Source organism: Pseudophryne corroboree, chromosome 4 (assembly GCF_028390025.1).
Source record: "Pseudophryne corroboree isolate aPseCor3 chromosome 4, aPseCor3.hap2, whole genome shotgun sequence".
Classification (NCBI taxonomy): Eukaryota; Metazoa; Chordata; class Amphibia; order Anura; family Myobatrachidae; genus Pseudophryne; species Pseudophryne corroboree.
In genome coordinates this window covers 564796869-564821748 of record NC_086447.1, presented here as the reverse complement: position 1 = coordinate 564821748, position 24880 = coordinate 564796869, and the positions used below count along the sequence as shown (strand labels likewise).

General features: G+C 45.2%; 1 protein-coding gene and 1 pseudogene across 2 annotated transcripts in view; one reads left to right on the top strand and one right to left on the bottom strand.

Moving 5' to 3' along the window:
* Positions 1 to 21786, bottom strand: part of ABRACL (ABRA C-terminal like) — a 33654-nt gene extending 11868 nt beyond the window's left edge. The window contains exons 1-2 of one of the 2 annotated variants that reach the window (XM_063919730.1): positions 21647 to 21786; positions 16609 to 16679 (exon numbers count right to left, since the gene is read on the bottom strand). In XM_063919730.1, coding sequence (XP_063775800.1) covers positions 16609 to 16669 — 61 coding nt within the window. In that variant the 5' untranslated portion in view covers positions 16670 to 16679; positions 21647 to 21786. Of the gene's footprint in view, positions 1 to 16608; positions 16680 to 21299; positions 21502 to 21646 lie in introns of those variants that run through there. The other variant, XM_063919729.1, reaches the window with a different exon arrangement.
* A 2691-nt stretch (positions 21787 to 24477) lies between these two features.
* On the top strand, positions 24478 to 24582 carry LOC134913241 (U2 spliceosomal RNA; annotated as a pseudogene).
* The last annotated feature ends 298 nt before the right edge of the window (positions 24583 to 24880 follow it).

Below are 24880 nucleotides of genomic sequence, written 5' to 3'. Positions count from 1 at the left end.
CCTCCCCCGAAAAATTTCTTAAACGCTGGCTGTTGGATGCATTTGGAGCGGAGGAGTTTACCTCCCATTTTGCAGTGGAGCGCGCTCATAGAGTCCCGCTGCATCCATTACCCCCAGGGGCACCTCCCGTACTTTTATAGCCAAGCTCCTTCATTATTGGGATAGGGATGTGGTTTTGAAATTGGCCCGCACTAAGGGTCCTCTCAAGTGGAATGGAACCCCGATTTCAGTCTTTCCAGATTTTGCCATTGACGTTCAAAAAGATAGGGCTCAATTTGTTCCTGTGAAACGTAGGCTGCGAGATCTGAATATCCCTTATGCCATGCTCTTCACGTCTAAACTGCGGGTGATTTCGTACAGAGAAACTAAATTCTTCATGACTCCCCGCGAAGCATCGGTGTGGCTGGATAGACGCTTCCCAGCACGGCGGGCATTAGCAGATGATTGAACTCCTGCACTTAGTTTCTCCGCTAACAAGTATATCGTTTTCTGAATACATGTTATGCTATATGTGAGTGCTGTTTCGGGAGGGGTGTTTATTTTATTTTTTTATTATTACATTAATGACTTGTAATGTGTTGCTATGCTGGGTCTATGAAGGCTCTGGTTCCGGTATGAATGGTCGACCATGTTATGGTGGACAGTAATTAGGTCGACCACTATTGGTCGACATGGACACATGGTCGACACTTGAAAATGGTCGACACATGAAAGGTCGACATGAGTTTAACTTTTTTTTTGTCGTTTTTTGCGTAAAGTGACTGGGAACCCCAATTAGTGCACCGATTCGCTCGCCATGCTTGGGCATGGTGCCTTCGCTTCGCTCGGCACAGATTACCGTTCCAATCGTAGTCCACGTGGATCGTAAAGTATGGAAAAGTTCCCCAAAAGAAGAAAAAAAAAAAAAAAAGTTAAAAAAACTCATGTCGACCTTTTGTGTCCATGTCGACCATGTCAATGTCGACCAATAGTGGTCGACCTAATGACTGTCGACCATAACATGGTCGACCATGTGAACGGATACCGATGGCTCTGCGGCTTATCATGGGACGCTGATGGGGATGTATGGTCGTGTGTAGGTGAGGAGAGTACTTGTTGGTAATTTCGTACTGTTCTGCTCTAAACATCGCTTTACACTTTACCGTGCTCAGTTCAGTTTGCACGTTTACCTCCTGTTGCCTCCAGTTCAGGTCACTGCATAGTTCAGTTTGCTATATAAAATTATTATTATTATTATTTTTTTTTTGGGGGGGGCACCTGCTCTGTGTTCATCCCATTATGTAGTCCCTAGTTTTTCTTAGTCGGGGTTGCTGGGATGGCCTTTGACTTTAGCTGGGGGTTTCTCCTGCCTTGAGGTCATTAAATTCTTGGCCTCCGATTGGATATTGGATTTCGGTTTTGTTTTTATACCAGTAGAGTATGTAAAGGTATTTCTCTGCGGTAGCTCTTTCAGTTAGTGTTTAGGGAGTTTTAATTGTTAGGGAACCAGGTATGCTGCAAGTTTTTAGTGGTATACGGGGTGGAGGTCGGGGTTATTTACGGATAATGATATTTTTTTGTTTTTATTTCCAGGTGTGCATTGTGCTTATTTCTATTATGTTTCTGTCGCGAATCATTGCGGGCGTATTTTTTTTTACTGTGTGCTGGAGATGGCTGGTCGCAGGTGCTCTGCTTCATTAAATGGATACTAGGTTATGGCTTTGGTTAGGCTTCTGGCATGGAACGTGAGGGGGATCAATGACAAAATCAAGTGCTCCCTAGTACTTCGACAGATCAAGCACTACGCATTGGATATTACTTGCCTGGTGGAAACCCACTTAGTAGGTACTAAAATGATGTCTCAAGAAGTCATGGGTGGGCTGGGCTTTTCATTCCATGCATACCGCTGCGTCCCGGGGAGTGTCGATCCTAATTAAAAAATCTGTCCCCATCTCATTTGATAGTGTGCAGACGGATCAATGGGGTAGATATGCGTTTTTAAAATGTAAAATTAACTCCGTCCCCCTACTGTTGCTGGCTGTATATGTGCCCCCTCCATACTCGCACGATGTGCTTAAAAAGGTGTCTGCTTTTATGGCTGCTTCACCTGGGGTAGCCGCTATCTGTATGGGTGACTTTAACAATGTCTTAAACCATGAGATGGATAGGTTATCTGTGGCATCTTCCATCCCCCGGCCGGTATCCGGACTCCAGGTTGACACACCTTAGGTCGACACACCTTAGGTAGACATGGAAAAAGGTCGACATGGAAAAAGGTCGACATGAGTTTTTCACAATTTTTTTCTTTTTTGGAACCTTTTCATACTTAACGATCCACGTGGACTACGATTGGAACAGTAATCTGTGCCGAGCAAAGTGGTAGCGGAGCGAAGGCACCATGCCCGAAGCATGGCGAGCGAAGAGAGCCATGCGAGGGGACGCGGTGCACTAATTTGGGATCCCGGTCACTCTACGAAGAAAACGACACCAAAAAAACATTTTAAAAAAAACTCATGCCGACCTTGTTCCTGTCGACCTTTTGTCCATGTCGACATTTTGTCCATGTCGACCTAAGGTGTGTCGACCTTTTTTTCTGTCGACCCCGAGTCCCAGACCCCCCCCCCTGCCTAGACGATCTCCGTTTGCAGATACTGTCTCTGAGCTGGGTTTGGTTGATCCCTGGAGATTGAAGTAACCCGATCTGAGGCAATACTCATGTTTTTCACACTCTCACTCTTCCTTCTCTAGGATATAGACTTGGCTCTCCTTTCTTGGGAACTGTTGCCTAAAGTTCACAATGTTAGGTATGAGACTAGGGGTATTTCGGATCACTCCCCTATATCGTTACATATTGATTTAGACTGTCAGCGAGGACAGGCATTGTGGAAATTTAACCTGTTCTGGTTGATGCATATGGGTGAGGGATCTGAACTAGAAGCTAGCTGGCTGGAGTTATTTGATATGCACAGTAACACCACCGATATCTCTCTACTGTGGGATACATTTAAAGCTTTCCTGAGAGGGACTTTGATTAAACGAGTGGGAGGTCTTAAGTCCTCCTTTAGGAAGCGTGAGGCAGAATTGGAGACCCGGGTTGTTGCTTCTGAGAAGGTATATATATGCAAGATGGCTTGGATGCCTCTAGGCAGGATTGGCTCACTGCTCAGGGAGAATGGAAGGAGTATCTGTGGGGGAAAACCCAGCACAGACTTCTTTTCCTCGCATGTCCAGTATGCTACAGGGGACAGACCAAGTTCTTATTTGGCTAATCTTGCAAGGGGGGGACCGTTCCTCTCATACGGTGTGGAGGTTGTGGATTCGGCCGTGACAGCGCTGGACCGCACCCCCCAGATTGTAGCAGAATTTGTTTCATATTATCAGGCACTGTATAGTTCCAAATTAACCTGTTCCCCGCTAGAATTGTGTGATTATTTAGATGGAATTCAATTGCCCTGCATTTCCAATGAGGCCAGAGCTCTTCTTGATGCTCCTATTTCATTGGAAGAGATTGAGACGGCGATCACTGCTTTCCACCGATGATGATAAGGCCTCGGGCCTTGATGGCATCCCGTCAGAGCTATATAAGAAGCACGCCAAATTTTTTGCCCCCCAGTTGCTTAGCCTATATAATACCATCTTTGCCCAAAACATGCTTTCCCCGTCTATGGCGGAGGCATTAATCATAGTAATTCCTAAGCCAGATAAGGACCCCAGGAGGGTTGAATCATACCGTCCTAATTTCCCTGCTGCCCACGGATATTAAAATCCTGGCCAAGGTCCTAGCCTCCAGACTTAACCGCGTTATAGCCCAAATCATTCACCCTGGCCAAACGGGCTTTATGCCTGGTAAGTCCACTGCTGTTAATTTGAGACGCCTGTTCACTCATTTCCAGGTTTCCCGGGGGGAGGCCTGCTCCTCTGTTATAGCCTCCTTAAATGCCGCGAAGGCCTTTGATTCGGTGGAGTGGGCCTTCCTATGGGAGACTATGAGTAGATTTGGCATGGGTCCTAACTTTTGGGGGTAATTCCAAGTTGATCGCAGCAGGATTTTTGATAGCAATTGGGCAAAACCATGTGCACTGCAGGGGAGGCAGATATAACATGTGCAGAGAGAGTTAGATTTGGGTGGGTTATATTGTTTCTGTGCAGGGTAAATACTGGCTGCTTTATTTTTACACTGCAAATTAGATTGCAGATTGAACACACCCCACCCAAATCTAACTCTCTCTGCACATGTTATATCTGCCTCCCCTGCAGTGCATATGGTTTTGCCCAATTGCTAACAAAAATCCTGCTGCGATCAACTTGGAATTACCCCCTTTATTAGCTATGTTAAATTACTATATTCCCTGCCCATGGCCAGAGTTTCGGTGAACGGGTATGTGTCCCACTCCTTCCCCCTGTCTAGGGGAACGAGACAAGGCTGTCCGCTGTCCCCAACTCTGTTCGCCATTGCTATTGAGCCTCTGGCATGTTTGATTAGAGCTAGTCCAGACATCCTGGGTATTAGGGTGGGGCGCGAAAGAGGACAGAATAGCACTATCCTCAACTTGATAAATGCCTATGGCCATTTCTCTGGGCTCAAAATAAATTGGGGATAAATCCAACATTACTCCACTCAGGGGCCCTATCCCCAGTAACCCCCTTGATCCATGTCCCGCTTAAATGGGTGGATTCTTTCAAGTACCTGGGTATATGGGTATCGAATGATCCCTGTACTTATATTTCTCTTAATATCATGCCTCAGCTTGCGTACCTTCGTTCAAAGGTCAAGACTTGGGGGAATTTACCTCTGACGGTGATGGGCAGGGTCAACTTGGTGAAAAATGGTGTTTTCTACCTAAGCTTCTGTATGTTCTCCAGCAATCGCCTATATACATTATCTTAAAAATATTCCGGCAGATTGACAGTTTTGCCATCTTCCTTGATCTGGGCCAGTAGGAGAGCATGGTTGAGGGCTCGACACCTTGTCCAGGCCACGACTGATGGGGGGCTTAGCCCTCCCTATTTTTAAATTTTATTACTACGCTGCGCAGTTGGCAAACATTTAGGTATGGGTGACTGACTCAGACACTCTGGCTATACACTCAACTGCTTCTCCGGGAATATCCTGATGGCACTCCCTTGCAAATGTTGCTCTGTGGGAACTCTAAATTGTCCAAGATCTGTATAATAAAACAGGCCATTCTTGTATGGAAACAGGTGCATGTTCTCTTATTAGGTCAGGGCATAGACCCAGATACTCTGTTGGACAATGTCCTTGGTCTTCCATAGTTGGCCTCGCTGCAGCCTGGGGCGGTGAGGGGGAGATGGGGTGTGACCTCCCTGGGACACTTGTATAATGGCGATATACTGAAATCCTTCCTGCAACTCCAACAGGTTACAATGTACCCTCTTACTATTTTTACCGCTACCTGCAATTGAGACATGCGATTAATGCAGTTTCCCGATATCCCTCCGGTGATTATCGACTCGCCAGTCAAGTCCCTGTTATTGAGCCTAGGGAATGGACATTTGGTGTCCAACATTTAATACAAGTGTGCTTCGGTCTCACTACTCTGATCCTCTGTCCCTTCTTAGAAATAAGTGGGAAACTGACCTTGGGATCAATTTCAGATGAGATATGGGAGGGTGCTTTGGACTCTCCGAGACTATCCACTACCACCACTAGATATCAACAAATTCAACTGTTTATTGTACACAGAGTATATATATGACACTATGTCGTATAGGGGGTACTCACTCTACCAGATGTCCTAAATGTGGCAGTTTAGATGCAGATTTTGGCACATCATCTAGCTTTGCCCCAAGATTGCTGCATTCTGGTCTGGTGTTATCAATGCTCTGGTGTTAACTGGAATTCCATCTGTTGTGTGCACCCCGATGACTTGTGTGTTATCAGCTATGGAGGACGACGCACTGGACGCCCCTACCAGACATTATGTAATTAATCTTTTTGGCCTGGCCAAGGTGTGTATCGCCAGACTCTGGTTGGCCAAGGATGCTCCCACATTACAATCTTGGGTGTCACTTGTTAATGATACGGCCTCTCACGAGAAATATGTATACTTAGCCAGGAAAGCAGGGAAAAAATATCACGACTTATGGGGTAGATGGCTTGAGTCCCCATATTCAGTAAACCGGAATGTCTAAATATTCGCTACTGTGTGGTTAATATCTAGGTGATTGGAGGTTTGCGATGCGTGCCAGTAGGTTGTCTGGGATTATAGTAGCTGGATCTCCATCGGAAAGTTGCCTCTTCCTCGTATATGTGTTTTTATGATACCTGCGACCAGCCACTCCTCTGCCCGTACCTGTGACCAGACACTCCTTTACCCGTACCTGTTGCTATGTATTGTAATGTACAGTTGTGCTTCGTGGCTACAAACTTATATATGTACTGTAGTTCGGCAGCCATTGATGATCTGAGACACTCTATACTGATTTTTGTATGTTAGTTTGGAGGTATGAGCATGCACATCTTGGAAGCTGTGTTTAGGAATTGATAATGTTGGGAATCTGCGCATTCCCCTAGTCTTAGAAACGTATTGTACTTCTTGTTTTGTTTTATTGGAAAAAAAACAAAAAAAAAAAAAAAAAACAAATAAAAAAGATTATTGAATTTAAAAAAAGAATCAGCCTCTGGGGAGGGCAGGAATGGAATTGAGCGTACTCCACCATGTCGAAAGCCGACACCACGAGACCTAGCACTTGCATTGCCGAATGTATCGACACTTGCGGACGAGATAGGAAGCATATAATCCTGTCCTGAAGCTTCAGGACTTTCTCCTGAGACCAGAACAACCGCTGGTTGTGAGTGTCCAACAACGCTCCCAGGTGCGCCATGCTCTGAACAGGGACCAGGGAGGATTTCTTCCAGTTGATGAGCCACCCGTGGGCTTGCAGAAACTGGATAGTCAGATCCAGATGGCATGGGAGACTCTCAGGGGAATTTGCCAGGATCAACAAGTTGTCCAAGTACGGTAGGATCCTGACCCCTTGATTGCGGAGTACAGCCGTCATTACTGCCATGACCTTGGTGAAAACTCGTGGTCAAACCAAAAAAGGTAATGCCGAAATTGGTAATGGAGGTTGCCAACCGCAAACCTCAGGTATTGCTGATGTGACACCCAAATGGGAATATGCAGGTAAGCAGCCTGTATGTCCAGTGAGACCATATAGTCCCCAGGCTCCAAGGCCAGAACAATAGAGCGAAGGGTTTCCATATGAAAACTTGGAGACCTTCACAAATTTGTTCAAGGACTTGAGGTTTGGAATGGGCCGGGAAGACTCATTCGGTTTTTGGACTAGGAACAGCGGTGAATAGTACCCCCTTGCCTTTCTGAGCCAGAGGCACCTGTACTACCACTCCTGTGTCCAGGAGGGACTGTACCACCAAATGAAGAGTTTTAGCATTCACCTGATCCGAAGGGACGTCTGTCAGGCAAAATCGATGAGAGGGACGATTCTTGAAGGACACGCGTGACCTCGAGTGACGACTTTCCGTACCCAGGCATCGGAAGTGGTCTTCAACCATTCCTGGGTAAACCCTAGAAGAAGTCAGCCCCCCACTCTAAGATCCCCCAGAGGGAGGCCCCGCCCCGTCAAGCAGCAGGCTTGTCAGTTTTGGAAGCAGGGTGACAGGCAGCCCAGGCCCGTTAGGGTTGGGCAAATTGGGTTGGAAGTGCTAACCTATTTTGGGTACGCCCAACCTTTTGCTTTCCCTGAAGGACGAAAGGAGCGAAAGGAAGTACTCTTAGCCTTCGGCACCGAAGGAGCAGTACTAGGAAGACATGCTGTTTTAGCAGACGCTAAGTCAGCCACTATCTTGTTGCGGTCTTTTCCGAAAAGAATGTCTCCTTTGAAGGGGGGTACCTCCAGGGTTTTCTTAGAGTCCATATCCACAGACCAGGACCATAACCAGAGAATTGGCGAGCCAAAATGGACGTAGTAGAAGCCTTGGCCGCCAGAATACCGGCATCAGAAGCCACCTCTTTAATGTAATGAGATTCTGTAACACTATACGACAGGCACTGTCTAGCATGATCAGAAGCGTTGGAAGGCAACTCTGCCTCCAGCACCTGAGCCCACGCTTCCACAGCTTCTGCAGCCCATGTCACTGCAATAATGGGCCTATGCACTGCACCGTTAAGGTGTAGATTGCCTTCAAACACCCTCCACACGCTTGTCCGTCGGCTCTCTCATGGACATGACGGTAGTTACAGGCAGAGCCAAGGATACTACCAGCTGCGCCACTTGCGAATCCATCATCAACCTGAAGAATGAGCCTGATAGCCTCTAACAAGTCAGGAACATCCACCTGCGAAACAACTTCCCCATCAGAAGCATCAGGATCAGAATCTGTGGGGTCCGTATAAACGCCATCCTCATCAGACGAGGTGTCTGGAACGTTGGTGGATTGTGAGGAAGTAATGGCTTACTTAGAGGACCCCTTGGTCTTAGGCGGGTGAGGGTTAGACTTTTGAGCAGTCAGTAATTGGTTCAATTGCTGTAACTGATTGGACAGTTCTGCCCACGGCGGGTTAACCGCAGGGACCATAAGCGGTTGTACCGGCACAAGAGGTCCCATAGGGGGTGTTAGTCTAGTTACCAGCGTATTCAATAGCGTGGAGAAGGTAGCCCAAGGTGGGTCATTTTGCACCCCCGTTGCTACAGTCCCACTGGGGGGTAAGGAACCCCCAGAACCTGAACCCTCAGCTGCGGTTATCCTCAAATGTGTCTGCAGCATCAACACCAAGCAATGTGGGATCAGCCCCAGCTCCGTTGCCCTTTGTAGCTGACATAATCAAAAGCTCAATGCAAGGCAACACAGTACAATATCAGCCAGCACAATACCTGACAAAAAAAAACCTGTGCAGTGTATCAGCACAAAACAGGGAATTCAAGAGGTATATGGTAACTAAAAATCACAGAGAAAAATACACACCGAGTATATCCTGTGAACTGCCTATATTATGATAAACCTGACACACTTAGCCCCCTCAGGTTATAGAATATAGGGATAGCAATCTGAGTGAGATACAAGAAATGAAGGTCACACAGTAGCCTATATGCACACACACACAGTCACAGTTTGTACAATGCAGAAATTATGACATGAAATAAAACTGCACTGGACTAGCAATACAGAGTAGTACTATGTATAGCTATACACTTAATAGATATAACAATGCACAGTAAAGACTGGATGTATATCACAGGGTACTTGTACTAAATAACCCTGACTAAATGCACTTTAACTAACACTGTCAGCAGACATGTAGAATACTTAAGTGTCCTGTAAAATGCACAGCGCTGAAAGGCAGGTGGCTTTACAGAGGAGGATTTGCCCAAACAGTCCCAGGATCAGCTCTGCTTGCTATAATGGCACCAAAATAGAGGGAGAGGGGAAGAAGAGGGGAAGAAGAGGGGAAGAAGAGGGAAGAGAGAGAGAGGAAGAGAAGAGAGAGAGAGGAGAGAGAGAGAGAGAGAGAGAGAGAGAGAGAGAGAGAGAGAGAGAGAGAGAGAGAGAGAGGAGAGAGAGAGAGAGAGAGAGAGAGAGAGAGAGAGAGAGAGAGAGAGAGAGATGTGCAGCTCCTGGGGCTACAGGTCAAAGCCTTATCCCCCTGCTGGACTTCACCGGGTACTGAGGGCTTAATAAAACGGTTTTATGAAAGAAAGCCGACCTGTGCCCATGCCCTGGGGGTCTAGTGGGGTCCCTGTACTACCACAGTGTCCACACCGGCCGCGCGGGATCGCGATTTACAGCGGGTCCCGTTGAGGGGACCCCTTACCTCCTCCCCGAGTGCGGCCACGTGATCCGGGAGAGCAACGGTCATGTGTGTGACTAACTTGGAAGAAAACCAAAGCCTCCGCTGTAGGTACCTGGCAACCAGGGCGCGGGAGTGTACAGCGCCGCAGGGGGAGGTGATGGAGCTGCAGCAGGAGATGTCTGACTGACATCCAACAGTCAGTGTCTCTGCTGCAGCCCTTGAAATCTTCAATATTCTTTAAAAGCTTCTCTCAGGGCTGCTGGATCAGCCCCCTGTTGTATGCCTGCTTACTGCATGGCATCAACTACAAAACGGAGCTCCTGTGCACAGAAGCGGCGTTACAGAGGAGGCGGCGCTAGGCATTCTGGGAACAGTCAAAGCTTTGAGCCTGTTGTGCCTCAGATCAAGATCCTACTCCACACCCCAATGTTATTCCCTGTGGAGCCCAGTGTACCCCGCAGCAGAAAGTGTGTGTGTGTGTGTGTGTGTGTGTGTGTGTGTGTGTGTGTGTAAGGCAGAACATCATCAGCCGACAATAATAAAGCAGTCAGTGGCGAATGCGATTTTTGTTCAGTGTCTGGTAATGGAGTATGATTGGAATAAGGAGAGACTGTGGGAGGTGCAGGCATGAAATCAAATGATGCGGCTATATAAAAAGGTTGTTTTGGTCAGCCAAAGAGCAATTCCGCTACACATCAGGGATCCAATCAGACCGCATAGAGGGTGTGATTCAGATCTGATCACTGCTGTGCGTTTTTGCACAGCAGATGATCAGGTCCTAACTGCGCACGCATATTACAATGCGCACGCACGTCGGACAACGGGCATCGCCAGTCAGCGATGGGATGGTGCGAAGGATCCATTTGCACGGGCGTTCGCAAGGTGATTGTCAGGAAGAGGCTGTTTATGGGTGGCAACTGAGCGTTTACAGGGAGTGTCCAGAAAAACGCAGGCGTGCCCAAGCGTTTTCAGGGAGGGTGTCTGACGTTAGCTCCGGCCCCGATCAGCTTGTTCTCATTGTACTGGAGGAGTAAGTCCTGGGTTGCGCACAGACTGCACAGAGGATTTTCGCAGCTCGGTGTACACATGCGATCGAACACTTGCATGGCAAATTTACAGTACCCATGGAGGCGGCGATTATCTAACTGCAGGACAGCAAAATAAGCAGCCCAGTGATCAGATCTGAATTACCCCCAGAGACAGGAGCACAGCAGTATTCCTGCACAACTGGGGCTCCAATTCAACTGTGAGCCAAGGCAGAGTGCTGAATCAATGTTGCATCCACTGCTAATAATTATGGAGTTACCCTCCCCACCTCCACTGGTATTTCATTGCATCAATTTCTCTTCAGACTCGGGGGCCCAGATGAATAGATTAGGCAAGAACAATGCCAGATGAAACAGTAGAGTTAAACATTTAAATAGAGATGGTAAGCAATAATACACAAGATCTAAAAAGGGATTGTTTATTTGTGATTACACACAAAATAAATAAAATTAGACAGTTTGGGGTTGATTACAAATTACGAGCAAATCAAAAACAAGTAACTTTGCAACTTGGTAAAACCATGCTGCGCTGCAGCTAAGGTAGAAGAAAAATGTACAGAGAGATTTGTATTTGAGAGGGGCATGTCCAAGCAGGCAACAGATGTGTCATCCTATATCTAGCCTCAATACGCCACACACGAGAGATGCCTGGTATAAGTGAGCCGAGAGGTCAACTTCGATAGCGTTGAGTGTTTTTTTTTTTTTTTTGCCGAAAATGCATCTTAGTCACAACTTGATATAACTAGGATGTACTGGGAGATTGCTGATTAAATGATGATATATGTGACACTTGTATACCTGTATGCTACTAAGGGGTCTATTTACGAAGCTCCAGATGGAGATAAAGTCATGCCATGTTACAGCTGTGTTTGAAAAATGACAGTTAAGAGCTGATTGGTTGGTACTTTATCGCCAACCAAGGCTTAGAAAATTGACCCCTTAGTGTGGAATGTCATAGAAAAAAAGCCTCTACTGCTGTATCATAACGCTTCGAATACAAATTCAGAGACTTGGGTGCATACAGGAATACAAGCATCGCATATCAAATTAATCAGCACAGTCTAAAACACATTTTTGACAAAGAGGACTTGAAAAAGCTGCTCAACACTAGCAGAGTCTCACGGGACTTGGAGTGCCAAAATGGGCTCTTTGGAGTGACTGCAGCAGTGATGTATGAGGGCACATCTGTGCATACAGATGTGTCCTATTGCATCTTTGTCCACGATGCAGACAAAGGACACAGGGGCAGATGTATTAACCTGGAGAAGGCATAAGGAAGTGATAAACCAGTGATAAATGCAAGGTGATAAACGCACCAGCCAATCAACTCCAATATGTAAATTAACAGTTAGGAGCTAATTGGCTGGTGTGTTTATCACTTTGCATTTATTACTGCTTTATCACTTCCTTATGCCTTTTCCAGGTTAATACATCTGCCCCACAGTGTGGTGTGGCATTCGCGGGTGCGTGCGTACGCACCCACTTTAATACTGAAAGCAGAGCTGTGCGGCTGCAGGCAGCAGGACTAGGACGCTCCCGCTGCATCTGAATGGAGGGGGACTCAGCGGCACATCTTGTGAATGGGTAGCAGGATGTTATACTCCCACTACCTGCAGTTATCGGTGCTTTTATGAGGCGGAATCGTGGGCGCCCACGATTGGTAACAGAGCAATCGACTTCTGGCAAACCAAACAGGTAAGAAAAGTCTTATTTGGTTTGGTTTACGGTTTTGTTTCTTTACACCACAGTTTCACAACCTAAAGACAAGGCATTTCAGCCTTAAAACGTTGTTGCCATGCAACCCTTCTTTTTGCACGTTTTTCTCTGTGATGAGATTTTCTAATATAAGTTCCCATGAAAGTTCGTGGAGTGCCGCCTCAACTTTTTTTCTAGCAGAACCCAGCAATAAATTCCGGAAAACTGCTCTATATATAAAAACACAGGCAACATAGAAGCATAGACTGTAAATATATTTCCTGAATCTCAGGTATTTACAAGCAGGGCAAACTCTGAAAATGATAGCAATATTGAATAGTGCGGTCACTCACAAAAAGCTTGACAAAGGGGAGAGAGCTCCCCGAAACGCGTAGAACCGCCAGTTACCATGGGGACACAGGCATCTGAAAATGGCAAATCAGAGCGGCAGCGGCATTACCATCCAAGCGCCCGGAACTGCAGCACGGGACTTCACATCACTGCTACTGTACAGCCACTGCAAAGACGCCGGCATAGGCGTGTTTTTAACGGTACACAAGCAGTCAATTAGAATCATCCATAGAGGAGGGAAAAAAGATATCTTTATTGGAATGTGAGGCTGAATGCCAATGTAAGTTATTGTTACCATATGCGCGAGTGTATGATCTGAGGAAGAAGCACAGGATATAAAGATACCTTTATGTAAACACGGGACAGAAATATTATGCAAGTGTCTGTCCAAAGATCACCTTTAAGGAAAGGAGTCTCTGCATCATGTGAACGGGAGAGTACTTTCACAGTCAAGGTTTATTTAATTGATCTCCTCAGAAAACAGTGTATATAAAAGTCAGTATAAGCAGCGCTGGGAAAACACTTAACCTGTGTTAAAAGTGTGAAAATGAGACAGACACTTCTGATGCAAACATTCTATGCTAGGTTATATCCCCCAGGTATTTACTAACATAGCATTCCAGAATGAGAGAAAGCTTGCATGGACAAGTCTTTTTTTGCACACACAAAAAAAAAAAACCCCACCACCAACAAGATTCTATGCCTTCCAAAATTTTATCACTGCAAACTTTGCTGATTGAGAAACAAAACCTACATTAAAGCCATTTAAGACTTATTTGAATGCGGCTGTAGTGGCAGTGTGTGTGGCTTAAATGCCCAGTCCTATTTAAATCTAAACCACACACACCTCTTTTTGGTCCACATATAACTACTTTCCTGCAACATGAGGTCCCATTGGGGGTCATTCCGAGTTGATCGCACGCTGCAACTTTTTGCAGCCCGTGCGATCAATTATACGCCGCCTATGGGGAAGTGTATTTTTGCATAGCAAGGCTGTGATCGCTTGTACAGCCCTGCTATGCAAAAAAAGTTTTGTGCAGAACAAGACCAGGGTAAGAGTTACTCATCCTGTGCGATCATTCCAGCGTTGCAGGTCCCGGAATTGACGTCAGACATCTGCCCTCAAAACGTAGGTTGAGTATTGAATGTGGCGCTACCCAATTGCTGACATAGGATATTGTAGTCAAATATGTAAACAAATACACACTTTAATAACCTAAACACCATACAACTAATAAAATACCACTAATAAAATATCACACCAGGCATAATGTGATAATAGGGAAGGAGTCCTACCGAGGATATACGTAGGGGAGCTGCAGGTGATAGTTTATGCAGGGAAGTCCGGACTTGCCCTGCATTTGCTCCCAGATCTTAAAGTCCTCACTCCGGCAGGTATCACTCCTCTGGTCCAGAAGATGGTAAGTCCGTCCAACTGGGGGATGTTACCAATGCGTTTCGGAACACACAAGGTTCCTTTCTCAAGGCAGGTCCCCCATGCATGTATTGAACGGCTTGCTTATACCCAAGTGAAGCGCTATTTGTACACTGTCACCCAAAATACTTCATCTGCCCTCAAAACGCCTGGACACGCCTGCGTTCGCTGTACCACTCCTAGAAAACGGTCACTTGACGCCCCGGAACACCTTCCTCCTGTCAATCTTCTTGCGGACGCCGCTGCGACCGCTTTCTTTGCTAGCGGCGTCGCTGCAATGAAGTGCCTGCGCAATGTGCCTGCAGCGCATGCACAGTTCCATCCCAATCGCATGGCTGCGACGAAGCGTAGGGTGCGATCGGGTCGGAATGACCCCCATTATTTCCAAATGTCACAGAAAACAGCACTATCATCTGGCCTAACTGAAGAAAACACTACGTTGATATGGACAATGTCTACAATCAATAAGTAAACAGTCAAAATGTAGACAGGAACATAATGTAGACAGAGACATAATATAATACAGACAAGTTGAAATGTCGACAGCGTCAAAAGGTCAACTTTTAATCTGTATACAAATCGTAAGGTCGACATTTGAAATGTCGAGTCTGTTTACAGTTAACAGTAATGTCAATAGCACCTGGCGGCCAGCGTCTTAGGCGCCTCTAGGAGGTTACGGATCAACAGATCTACAGTCAGACGGTCTGCAATCTTTATGTCGACACCATATGGTAGACAGTGAAAAGGTTGACATGGGCAAAAGATTGAGATTGTCATTAGGTCATTAGTACAAAAGGGCAGCGTGGAAAATGGTCAACACAGGAAAAGGTTGACAACATTTTTGCATGTAATGGTGACATTTTCGCCGTCTCAGTACGTGGACTCCCAATTAGTGTACCAATTCACTGCCATGCTTCAAGCAAGGTCATGATTCCCAATCGTAGTCCACATGAATGGTAAATTATGAAAATGTTTAAAAAAACAAAAACCCAAGACATCTCATGTCGACCATTTGAACCTGTCGACATTTCCTTGGTTAACCTAATAACCATGTCGACCTAGTAACTGTAACTATACACTATAGATCTATTGACCGCATACCCTCTGAGAGCTGCCGCAGTGTAGGAGCAGCAAAATACTTACATTTAAGTTGGGGGAATCGTGCGGTGATAATAACCAGCTCCGGACCTCTGATAGTGGGCTGGTATTAGAAAATAGGGGGAAACCGTGTGGTGTTCCCCCTAGAGTCCAATAACCAGTACCAAGCTGAGCCAGCCAGGGGAAGAGGTGCAGATTAACCAACCCCAAACTGGTCAGCACGGTGCTGGAATCACTTGCCTTTCAGATGCTGGATTTTAGCAGCATTTGACACATTTTGGTTGTCGACATTATGACCCTATCGACATCTAGTTATTCAATGTTGAGATTTTGACTGTCTATAGTTCAACAGTCAATCTTTTGATCAGGTTGACAGTTTAATTGTCCTAGTTTTTATTTATTTTTTTAAACATCACCTAAATACTATGTAGGAGGCTAGTAGAGGACACCGGATAATGTAGTGCCCTGCAAACAAATTTTTATGTGCAAGAACAAATCATACAAAATGAAATGCTATGTAGGAATGCTTCTTGGTGTAGTAGGTTTTGTTGTTGATATTGGTAGAAATGTGGCTGATAAAACTAAAGATTTAATAGGGCTCGATTCAATTCAGTGCAGATTAATAGCACCGGGAATTAGTTCCCTGTGCTAATCAATTCAGCACACTGACACCCGACAAGAGGATTTCTTCTCGCACCCCTCGGGGGTTGTGAGCAGAAATCTGACAAAAGTGCTGGTGCGATGCCGATTTCTGCCCTTAGTGCCGCGTAAACAGCATTGTGCCAGGCACTTTAGACTGAGCATGCCGATTGTCTCTGCAAAACGCCCTGTTTAGTCCAGGAGAACCAGCCTTCCCCGACATGACAGTACGCTGAATTGAATAGCGCCGGGAGCAAATTCCCAGCACTATTTAATCCGCGCAGAATTTAATCAAACCCACTGTGTTGACATGGTCTAAATGCCCCAATACATCTAAGTGACGATTCCCCAATCTGACCGGAACTGTCAGCTAGCGGCCAGCGAGGATCCGTTGGGGAAATGAAACATGTTAAACATCTCTGATAGAGGAATCACGATATTTAAACATGTTTAATGTGGATGCGTAACATCACTTTGTTTTAAAAACTGCTGAATATATATATATATATATATATATATATATATATATATATATATATATATATATATATATATATATATATATAATTTTTTTTTCTCATCATGTATTTACCTATTTCCCCGAGACGACGAATTTCTTCCACCAAAAGGCCAACTTCATGATCTACGTTCATCGTGATCAACCTGAAACATCAGAAACCAGTTATGTTTATATACAGTAAGTACTTGTTAAATCTTCAATTACGGCTCAAACCATACCTAGTATAATAATGCAGTCTATGTTATTTACTTAAACTCAAAATAATAATAAATAAAAAATAAATTAAAAAAAAAAAAAAGTATTTAACTTATTCAAGTAGTGCCAGGAAGTACAGCACAGCTTACAGCTTCCAAAGGATTCTCCAGGCAGTGCTGCAACAGCAATACTAGCTACATGAGGAAGTTCCAAGCACCCTGAAAGCCAGATGCAGGGGCCATGGAGCAGCGATGGTGCCACCCCCAAGGCTTAGCACATCGGCACCGCTCACACACCCTTAGTTACGACCCTGCATGCATGTTTTCATGCTCCGGAATTGTGCGCACACAAGTGCGGGTGATGATGAGTCATGTGGCTTTTGAGTGCATTTACAGTAACGACTAAAGAAAGATAACTGGGTGCTCGTACATGCATTAATAAAAAATAAAAATATTAATGACACGATCATATTGGTTGTGGTGAATCCTACTAGGGCAGATGTTGCATACAGTGCGACTGATGCGGAGTTCCACGGAAATCAGGTGTATATGCTCCCACATTGTGTGCATGGAAGAACAAGGTTTATGTTTGCCAGTGCACAGTTATACATATCCTGCAGTTCCCCTGTCCCCTTTCCCCATCAGTCCTCATAATCACTGTGCTCATGCACCATGCCTACACTAAGTACAACTCCTCACATTGGCGGCAACAAAAATCCCTGAACTCTGCGGGAGCGATTCAATTGTTTTTTGTGCACATCTACAGTGACCGCAGGGCGTACTTCAATTTTTTTTTTACTACACCCCCCCCCCCCCCCCCCCGGGTTTAGCCACATAAAACGGCTACACCCACCCAAAGTGCTGGGAGAGGTGCAAAAAGTGCAGTTTGGTTGCACAAAGGGTCCTATTTCCCAAACTTTAACTAACCAGCAGGAGGGGCTTCAAGCTAAACTGTGTTTCCCCACAGCACATCACGCCCCAAAACAATTGAATTGCTCTGTCGGGCACCATCTAGTGGCGACTGTGGGAAGAAATCCCCCCATTATTGGGGCTGATTCAGTTGTTTTGGGCATCTAAAAATGTCATCTAAAAAAAGGTTAATGGGAATGTTTAGATTCCCAAACAATTGTCAGTATTCAATTGTTGGTTGGGCGCATATGCATATTGCACATGTCGCGCCCAAACAGACTGGGTAAACCAGTCTAAACTGCCCAAAGCGCAGAGTTTGCACACATTTTTTCTTGCACCTCAGGAAGCTGTGAGAAAAAATGCCTCCTTGACGGCTGCTGGGCGCCTGAACGGCAGAACAATGGAATCGCTGCTGTTGGCACCATCTAGTGGCGGCCACAAAAAGAAAAAGAAAAATTAAACCCAATTGTGTTCATGCACTTGAACATCATTTTGGGGCAGATGTATTAACCTGGAGACGGCATAAGGAAGTGATAAACCAGTGATAAGTGCAAGGTGATGAACGCACCAGCCAGTCAGCTCCTAACTTTTAATTTACATATTGGAGCTGATTGGCTGGTGCGTTTATCACCAGTTTATCACTTCCTTATGCAGTCTCCAGGTTAATACATCTGCCCCTTTGTTTGGTCAATATCACTTGTTAATCCCTTCATGAGTGAACACTGCACAGTACATACATGGTGGTGGGCCTGTGCTTTATTTTATATATACAGGTTGAGTATCCCTTATCCAAAATGCTTGGGACCAGAGGTATTTTGGATATCGGATTTTTCCGTATTTTGGAAAAATTGCATACCATAGTGAGATATCATGGTGATGGGACCTAAATCTAAGCACAGAATGCATTTATGTTACATATACACCTTATACACACAGCCTGAAGGTAATTTTAGCCAATATTTTTTATAACTTTGTGCATTAAATAAAGTGTGTCTACATTCACACAATTAATTTATGTTTCATATACACCTTATACACACAGCCTGAAGGTCATTTAATACAATATTTTTAATAATTTTGTGTATTAAACAAAGTTTCTATACATTGAGCCATCAAAAAACAAAGGTTTCACTATCTCACTCTCACTCAAAAAAAGTCCGTATTTCGGAATATTTGGATATGGGATACTCAACCTGTATATGAGACACCAAGATACAGCCATTGCGTGATGCGTGACTGCCTGTAAACCCAGATCTCAGGGATGTTAGAAGTGGAACTAGGAGCCTTAAAGAGTAGTTTCTGTTCTCAGTCATTAAACACAATATTCAAAGTTAATGTGTGGGTAACATGTGAACATGCTATGTACTTACACAAAACATCCCAAATAGATTACGTTTGCATTGAGTATTGAGGTCTATGGTCAGGGGCGGATTGGGAACAAAAAGCGGCCCTGGAAAAATTTGTACTAGTGGCCCCACATGGGCAGCACCAGAGGTGTAAGGTCTAGCCATGGGCCATGGCAGCAGCACCCTCCCCCCAAGACTTTCCAGATAGTGGGCATGTCCAGCATCAAGGGGGAAGTTAAAAGGAAATAAAATTAAATAATATGAGCACATTATATGATACACCTTCAGAATTTAGGAAACTACATAATTCTTTAGAAAGATATTTTCTTGCTTATTACACCAACTGTATCCCAATCACTATTCACTCAATCTTATATGTCAGCCAAGCAGGCAGACAGAGCATACACTAGATCATCTGCAATCACAGGCTAAGTGGCAAAGTCATTTTCATATATGCAAATTATTTTGCATCTTATTCATTATGTCTATATATAGGATCACATGTCCTCAAACAAAACAGGCCCCACTGGTGCGCCGGCCCACCGGGAATCTTCCCTGTGGACCCTATGCCCAATCCGCCTCTGTCTATGGTGCCTCCACAAGGTTTCCCATGGCAAAGATTTTAAAATAATACATATATTATAACACATACATACATGTAAAAAAGTGTCATGGAAACAATATTCAAAAATAATTTCATAACCAAACCATTACTCTGCCACCTAAAGCTTCAAGATATATAAATGGGGTACCCACCTACTTACGCAGTGATGATGATGATGCTGCAGCTGCACGCAGCTGGCCAATGTTTTAGTTCCACGCATGCGTCCCAGTCGCACAGCGCATGCGTCATGATTGTCAACTCTTAGAGATGCAGAACCAAATTGGATGCATGGTGGAATTCAGTGGGTGTTCTTGGGAGGTAACAGGGGAATAACTAAACGCTGTTTACAGCGGGTGCATCCAAACACAAACAGCCTCTCACACAGGACGTCATGCACAGACATTTAGTAACTGCACCGGCCATAAAGCTGTGCAAGTTTCAATGGTGTTCCCAATAGTGCATCTAAAGACCAAGATGGAACAACTGCAAGTCAGCATCTCAATATTACCAAAATCTCCCGTGGCATTAGCATAAGATGCGGCAAAGAACGCAGCTGCGGTGCAACTCAGAATCAGCCCCATAAAGTCAAATTCCTTTACTGCATGAATAATGCAGGAAAACTGTGTGGGGTTTTTAATTTGCCCATGAAACATAAGTTAAATACAAGAAAAAATACCCTATAAAATTCACATAACTCAGTCAGACAAAAACAGTAAACCTATGGAGCACACTACTCCTGATCCTCACAGCGCTGAAGTATTGTACTGGGTAATGACAAAGCTCACAAAGAGGTCAACCAGGAAGTAGCTGGCTGCTATAGTTGTTCCTGTTCCTTATTTCTTAAGACTTAGGCCACATTATCTCAATCATGTGACAGCTGCCCTCATTCAGGTAAATTGTCCCTACAGCTGCACGCTTCTGTCCCACTAATGTCCTATACCATGGTCACAGGACAATAGAGTAGACTTCAGCATTGTTATCAACTATTCATTAAACTAGTATCACTAAGCCAGAGCTGCTGCTCTCTTTTCTCAGGAGTAGAAACTGCACTTCTGGGCTAGAAATACGCTTTCCTTTTAGATTCAAAACCACTTCCATCATTAGCACATGTCCCATGGCGCACCATGTTCTGGAATAGGCACAAAGATGTGCCTAAATTTGTACAATACACTGACTGGAGCAATCTCTTCTGATTGAAGTTAGAGCAATTGGTCGCAAATAACTTCTGTGTCCCTTGTGAAATAATGAATTACTCAATTATTGTATTTATCCAGGAAAACCTTACTGCACAAACTTCTTTGTCACACTACATTTGTACAGTTTGTATAAGAATATTATTTGTGTAAAGCAACATTAAATAAACTAATAAAAGATTACTTATCTCCATTTTACTTTCTTACATTTAACTTTCACCATCCCTTAAAGCTAAGGGTGGCCCTTTATTTCTAGATTGTAAATACACAATACATTTTCGATTCATTAATTAAAGCGTATGCCAAAAATAGCAATATTCGCAAATATGGAAGTTCTACTTGAAATAAAGAAAAAAAAATCCTCTCTTTTTCTAGACACTCCATATATAGCCATCTTATCAGCATATCCCGATGACAGACTCCTCTGTCACGCACTGGTGAGCACAGTAGGAAGCCCATGTTCACTAAATGATTGTTTTATCTTCTATGGAGCGTTCCTTAATAGACTTGAACTCACCCAGCGGTAACTTTGCTCCTGTGGGGGTGCAGCGGTGTCTACAGATGAATCAGGCGGCGGCACAGGTCAGAGCGGCTGCAGGCAGAGAGCTGGGAGGGGGACGGGGAGGGAGGAAGAGAAACGCTGCTGCTTTGTGTAGGATGGAGTTAATGGTACAAGTAACGCACCGCCCATAGGAAAGGGTGAAAGCCTATTAGATGAAAGCCGGGCGGGAACTGGGAGGAGGCGATCACGGCGAGCTAGATTATTGTGCTGAAATGCGATGAATATTAATAAAAACACAAGAGCCGTTGTGGCTTTAATATGCATGCAAAGCACAACGCCGGGAAACGCGGCAGAGCTCTCACCTGACTGACTGTTGTGCAGCTCTGACTGTACGGGGTGCCTGACATTCTGGGCTAGTCTACGAACCGAAAACATAGTGTATTGTTTTATTGATAAGAAGCATCCATAGCTCCTTTTAGGTCTGCCTGCTGTAACAGCTGCTCCTACCTTTGGAATGCAATTATAAGTTATAACCTGCTGGCCCTTTCATGAAGCAGCTGTCTCAGGTAACCCTTTGCTGGAGAGAAAATGTGGCAAATTAATCATTTTTAAAAAGTGCACTGCAGCATGCAGACCCTCCAACATGACCCGCCCCACTAGGTACAAAATGCTCTGTTTCTGGACTTCCCTCTTAATTTATGATTTCCATCACCTGTGTTGAACTGTTTGGACATGCCTGAGCTAAATGATAAGAAAGCTGTTTCTTCACAGGTGATGGAAATCATAAATTAAGAGGGAAGTCCAGAAACAGCATTTTGTACCTAGTGGGGCGGGTCATGTTGGAGGGTATGCAGCATGTTGCTGCAAAAGGTAAACCAACATATTCCTATCTAGCATTCCAGTACCTAAATTATTTTTAATTGACATTTAATTAGGAGCGAGTTTACGAAAGTGAGTTTGTTTACATCGCACAAATGCACACACCTGAGAAGTACGAGATGCAATTAGAGATGTCAGGTACTTGCAGAGAGGCTGTATGACTTTGTGACCTGGGAGAAGTGCATGAAAAAGTAGGAAAGCCATCCTAGATACCCATACCTCCCAACATGACCCTCTCCAGGAGGGACAGAATGCTCTGCTCCTGGACTTCCCTCTTAATTTAGGATTGCCATCACCTGTGCTGAAACACCTTTCTTATCCATTACCTGTTCGAAACAGATGCCGGCAATCTTGAATTAAGAGAAAAAATCCAGAAGCAGAGCATTTTGTCCCTCCTGGAGAGGGTCATGTTGGGAGGTATGGATACCCAATTGTGACAACTGAGATAGCATGACCATATAGAAAGCTGTTAGTGGCCATAAGGAAAGTACTGGAGGTTTTAAAAAGTGTCACTGCATTTTTTATCAAAGGTAGAAAAATGATATCAAATCAAAATGAGTTTGGAATTGGATTGTGAATGTATTCACAGTGTTAGTTCGCCGTGAGAACAGCTCATAGGATCCAACTTGCACTTAACTAAATTGGCCCCATTGGGGTCGATGCAATTAACATCACCCCTGCATTCGAGGGTGGCGACTTGCCATATTACACTTTAGGTGGGTACACACTATTAGATATATCTGCAGATCAATTGATCTGCAGATATATCTATGTACAGATCGGGCAGTGTGCTGTGCATACACACAGCCCGATCCGTCGGGGGACTGACGTCATGAACTGGGCGGGCGGGCACTCGCGCCCGCCCAGTTCACCTGTCAATCACCGCCGGCCGCCGCAGCATGTGTACGGGCGGTCGGACGACCGCCCCGTACACACACAGCGACGCGCCAATATATCGTTAGATATATTGGCTGTCGGCTGTGCTGCGCGGCCGACGCGATACGTCTGTGAACGACGGAGTTCACAGACGTATCGCCCGTACACACTGGCCGACGGTCCCCGCAATGTATCGGCCGTTCAAGAGAACGGCCGATACATCGACCAGTGTGTATGGGCCTTTTGTTGCAGCAAAAGATCTCCCAATATACCCATTTACCTTTGTCCCCCTCAAAACTAACTACCAATTCACTGCCAACTTAGCATCCATTAGCTTCCCTCATCCAACACCCATTAACCCGTTCCTCTCCATGAATTCATTAATCTGTTCACCATCCCAGAACCCAATAACACATTTATCCATACTATTAGCACTCATTAACATCCCTCCTCCAGGAACCCATTTATCAATTCACCACTAGCACCTGTTAACCCATTTCCCTGAAGAATTCATCAATTCACACACTCAGCACTCATTAATCTTTCTCTTACGTCCTAGAGCAGTGGTTCTCAAACTCGGTCCTCAGGACCCCACACAGTGCATGTTTTGCAGGTAACCCAGCGAGTGCACAGGTGTATTAATTACTCACTGACACATTTTAAAAGGTCCACAGGTGGAGCTAATTATTTCACTTGCGATTCTGTGAGGAGACCTGCAAAACATGCACTGTGTGGGGTCCTGAGGACCGAGTTTGAGAACCTGTGTCCTGGAGGATGCTGGGGTCCACATTAGTACCATGGGGTATAGACGGGTCCACAAGGAGCCATTGGCACTTTAAGAGTTTGCGAGTGTGGGCTGGCTCCTCCCTCTATGCCCCTCCTATCAGACTCAGTTTAGAAAATGTGCCCGGAGGAGCCGGTCACAGCTAGGGGAGCTCTCCTGAGTTTTCCTGGTAAATGTTTTTTTTTTAGAGTTTATTATTTTACAGGGAGGCTGCTGGCAACAGCCTCCCTGCAGCAAGGGACTGAGGGGGGGAGCAGTGTCCGCCCTGCAGGGTCTGAGCCACTGTCTCCGCTGTCTGGACAAATTGCCCAACAGAGCGTGATCCCTGCTGTATCTGGAGAATGTCAGCAGAAGTGGAGGAAGACCTGCTGGGCTCATCATATATTCTTCTAAAGGTGCTCACGAAGTCTTTGTAGTTGGATAACAAAGAATCAGCATGCTCCCATAATGCATACTTGCCTACCTGACCCTCTCCATGAGGGAGAAAATGCTCTGTTCCTGGACTTTCCTGGTAATGTATGATTACCATCACCTGTGGTGAAACACCTTTCTTATCAATTAACTAGCTCACCACAGGTGATGGCAATCATACATTACCAGGTAAGTCCAGGAACAGAGCATTTTCTCCCTCATGGAGAGGGTCAGGTAGGCAAGATCGCTTCTCGGCCTTTTGGCTAAGATCAAGTGTAGTATCTGTTCTTATCAGTTCACGCTGACTGACGGTGCTACCTTGTTTCTTGGACCGACAATTGTCCTTCTCAGGGCTAAGCTGTACCCGGGCCGAGAAGCCAGAAAAATCGAAGCCGAGACTGCGAGGAGAAGGAGAAGATCGCTTGAAGAGGGTGAAGATTTGCATCGCTCCCCAGCTACAGCAGAGGGTTAGACTTGTTTGCTCTGCCCTCTGGAGAAGATACCCCCCCTCCGCCAGCAAGACTGCGTGGAGAAAAGGGACTTCGCCAGAGAAGCTTTGCATCGCCCCCTAGCTGCACTGGAGGGTTAGACTTGCTGGCTCTGCCCTCTGAAGCGACCGACCGCCTCTCCTCCTCTCGACGACAGC